General features: G+C 38.8%; 1 protein-coding gene across 1 annotated transcript in view; it reads left to right on the top strand.

The window, feature by feature from the left end:
• Nucleotides 1-422: 422 nt before the first annotated feature.
• The window catches only part of DSTN (destrin (actin depolymerizing factor)), an 8958-nt gene continuing 6694 nt past the window's right edge, over nt 423-2686 (top strand). The window contains exon 1 of the mRNA XM_006902081.1: nt 423-725. Coding sequence (XP_006902143.1) covers nt 466-725 — 260 coding nt within the window. The 5' untranslated portion in view covers nt 423-465. The remainder of the gene's footprint in view (nt 726-2686) is intronic.

Genomic DNA, 2686 nt, shown 5'->3' with positions numbered 1-2686 from the left:
GGGTATCAGGAATTGTTGTAGTGGAATCATCCCTTATCCTAACATAATAGTGATGACTAGCTTTATGGGTATTGGCCTAGTGATAAGGAACTGTGCTCCTAAACTTAAAGGCATCCTTTAATCCACCAACTCCACCAGAGAGATGGGCGTTTCCTCCTGTTAGATTTACAGCCTCTGAAAACCTTCTGGAGGGTTAACTATTGTCCAGTTCCACCTCAGTGGTACATAACAAAAACAACAGCTTGTGTGTGTATATGTAAAATACTTTTGAAAGTTTCATGTCTGGTTAATGGTGCTTATAGATCAGGTTTTTTTCCTTACTGGATAGTAAATATATTTTAAAATTTTCATTCTTTGCCCTTCTATAACTGAATGTTAAATAGTGTTTATGTTTGACATATATGTTTCTCATTGTAGGCCTCAGGAGTGCAAGTTGCTGATGAAGTGTGTCGCATTTTTTATGACATGAAAGTTCGGAAATGCTCTACACCAGAAGAAATCAAGAAAAGAAAGAAGGCTGTCATTTTTTGTCTCAGTGCAGACAAAAAGTGCATTATTGTAGAAGAAGGCAAAGAGATCTTGGTTGGAGATGTCGGTGTGACCATAACTGATCCTTTCAAGCATTTTGTAGGAATGCTTCCTGAAAAAGATTGTCGCTACGCTTTGTATGATGCAAGCTTTGAAACCAAGGAATCTAGAAAAGAGGAGTTGATGTTCTTTTTGTGGTAAGTCTTGTTAGAAATAGTGTACATTTAAACATTTTTGAGTAATCTCTTGGCAGGACTTGAAGGACCAGTTCTGAGACCAACAGCTGCATGTGTGTGAATGTGAGGCTAAGGAGGTCAGAAGTAAAATTGAAAGATAGATAGGTCTAGATTACACCTCATTGTGTTTCAGTAATTGATTGAAATGTACTTGTATGCACTCAAATCAACATACTAAGAGATATGGTCATGATACCTATATATTGAGGGGCAGGAAGCTACAGCCATCTGTACATAACAGTAGTGGTAGATGATGGAAGATGCATTCATTAAACTAACTTTCTACTACACACAGGTATTGTGTCAGAGCCTGAGGACACAAGTGTAAATGAAAAAGTCCTTGCTCTTTGGGATTTACAGTGTAGTGGTAGATAAGGCAACTAATAGTCCAGGCTTTTAATGTTTTAATGTTTCCTGCATTTACACTATCCTCCTCCCTTCTACCCCTCTTACCTCCTCAACTATTTTATACCTTTGTTTTTTATTATGAAAAATAAATGCATTCTTATTAACATGTAGAAAGTGAAAGTCAAAAAAGAAAGTGTTATAATGACTTTACATGATTTTTTAAAAAAGAAAAATTATAAGGCTCACAGAGTGTTTTTTTCATTTAAAGATTTTTTCCCCATTTTTTAAAATTAATTTTAATAAAAGTTTACAGAGACTTAGGGTTTCCATTCATTCATTGTTGCTCTTTTCTCCCTGCCCATCCCCTCCCCCGCAATTTGCTCTTCTCTTTGAATAGTAAATGAAAAATTCTTTCATTGTTATACAGTCCCTCCCGCTAAATCCACTTCACCGTGCAGCCCTCATTCTGGACTCCTGTCATGGCAATAATACCTAATCGCACATCGCTTTTAAACATTTTTCTCCCTCATCTGTTTAAAAGCAGTATACATTATTTATCCCCTCTTTCTCAGTCTCTCCCAACCCCGATGTCAGTCCCATTTTACAACAGTGGCCCTATGCAATATTTGTCATTTTGTGACCGAGATATTTGAGCATAAACTCCTCCAGGGTCACCCATTTTGTATAATATTTCATGAAGTTCCTTGTTTCTCAGTGTAGCATAGTATTCCATTGTGTGAACATACCAGAGTTGCTCTATCCATTCCTTTGTTGTTGGGCACTTGGGTTATTTCCAACTCTTTACTATTGTGAACAAAGCAGCAATAAACATGGGTGTGCATATATCTGCTTGGGGGTGGCGGTTATGGTTTCTTTAGTGTATATTCCCAGTAGTGGAATTGCTGGTTCAATTGGTACTTCTATTTGCAACTTTTATAAGGTTCAGAATGGCTTTTATAGGAATTATTTTTAAAATCTGGTTGGAGTGAAATTGCAACCGCTGATATTTTTTTTCCTTGACCTTGACCTATTTGCATAACAAAAGTAACCTGTTGGACTTTGCAGCTGAAAGCATCTGTGACACAAGAGGTTATATACCATGGTTTTGCCTCTTGTTGGATGGAGATTGAAAGGACAAGCTGCTGACAGACATAGAGACCATTCTTTGCCATATTGCCATTAGAATCCCAGCCCATTTGGGGTAGAGAGTGGAGGAGACAAGGCGAGGTCCTCTCCAGTGTTCTTTCCTCTAACAAGCTTATTGGATGATTGGTGAAAATGAGCTATAGGGGTCTGTTTAGTTCCACTTTTGGGTGACTTGAAACTATCACCTCTGGAATTGCTCAAGTTTTTAAAGGCCATGATTTTAATGGCTGTAGCTGGGAAATAAGTGGGTCAAGGCACTGGGCTAAGGGCAGGGACTACACACTCTAACTCATGGTTAACTCCACAATGAGGGAGGCAAAGATTCTGGGGCTTCGTCTGACATACTTTGGACATGTTGCCAGGAGGGATGAGTCCTTGGAGAGGGACATCATGCTTGGGAGGATGGAGGGACAGCGCAGGAGGGGAAG

This window comes from Elephantulus edwardii, unplaced genomic scaffold (genome assembly GCF_000299155.1).
Source record: "Elephantulus edwardii isolate Elephantulus edwardi_28Jun2011 unplaced genomic scaffold, EleEdw1.0 scaffold00366, whole genome shotgun sequence".
Classification (NCBI taxonomy): Eukaryota; Metazoa; Chordata; class Mammalia; order Macroscelidea; family Macroscelididae; genus Elephantulus; species Elephantulus edwardii.
The sequence above is the reverse complement of the archived record's forward strand: the minus strand, read 5'-3'. Positions and strand labels throughout refer to the sequence as shown.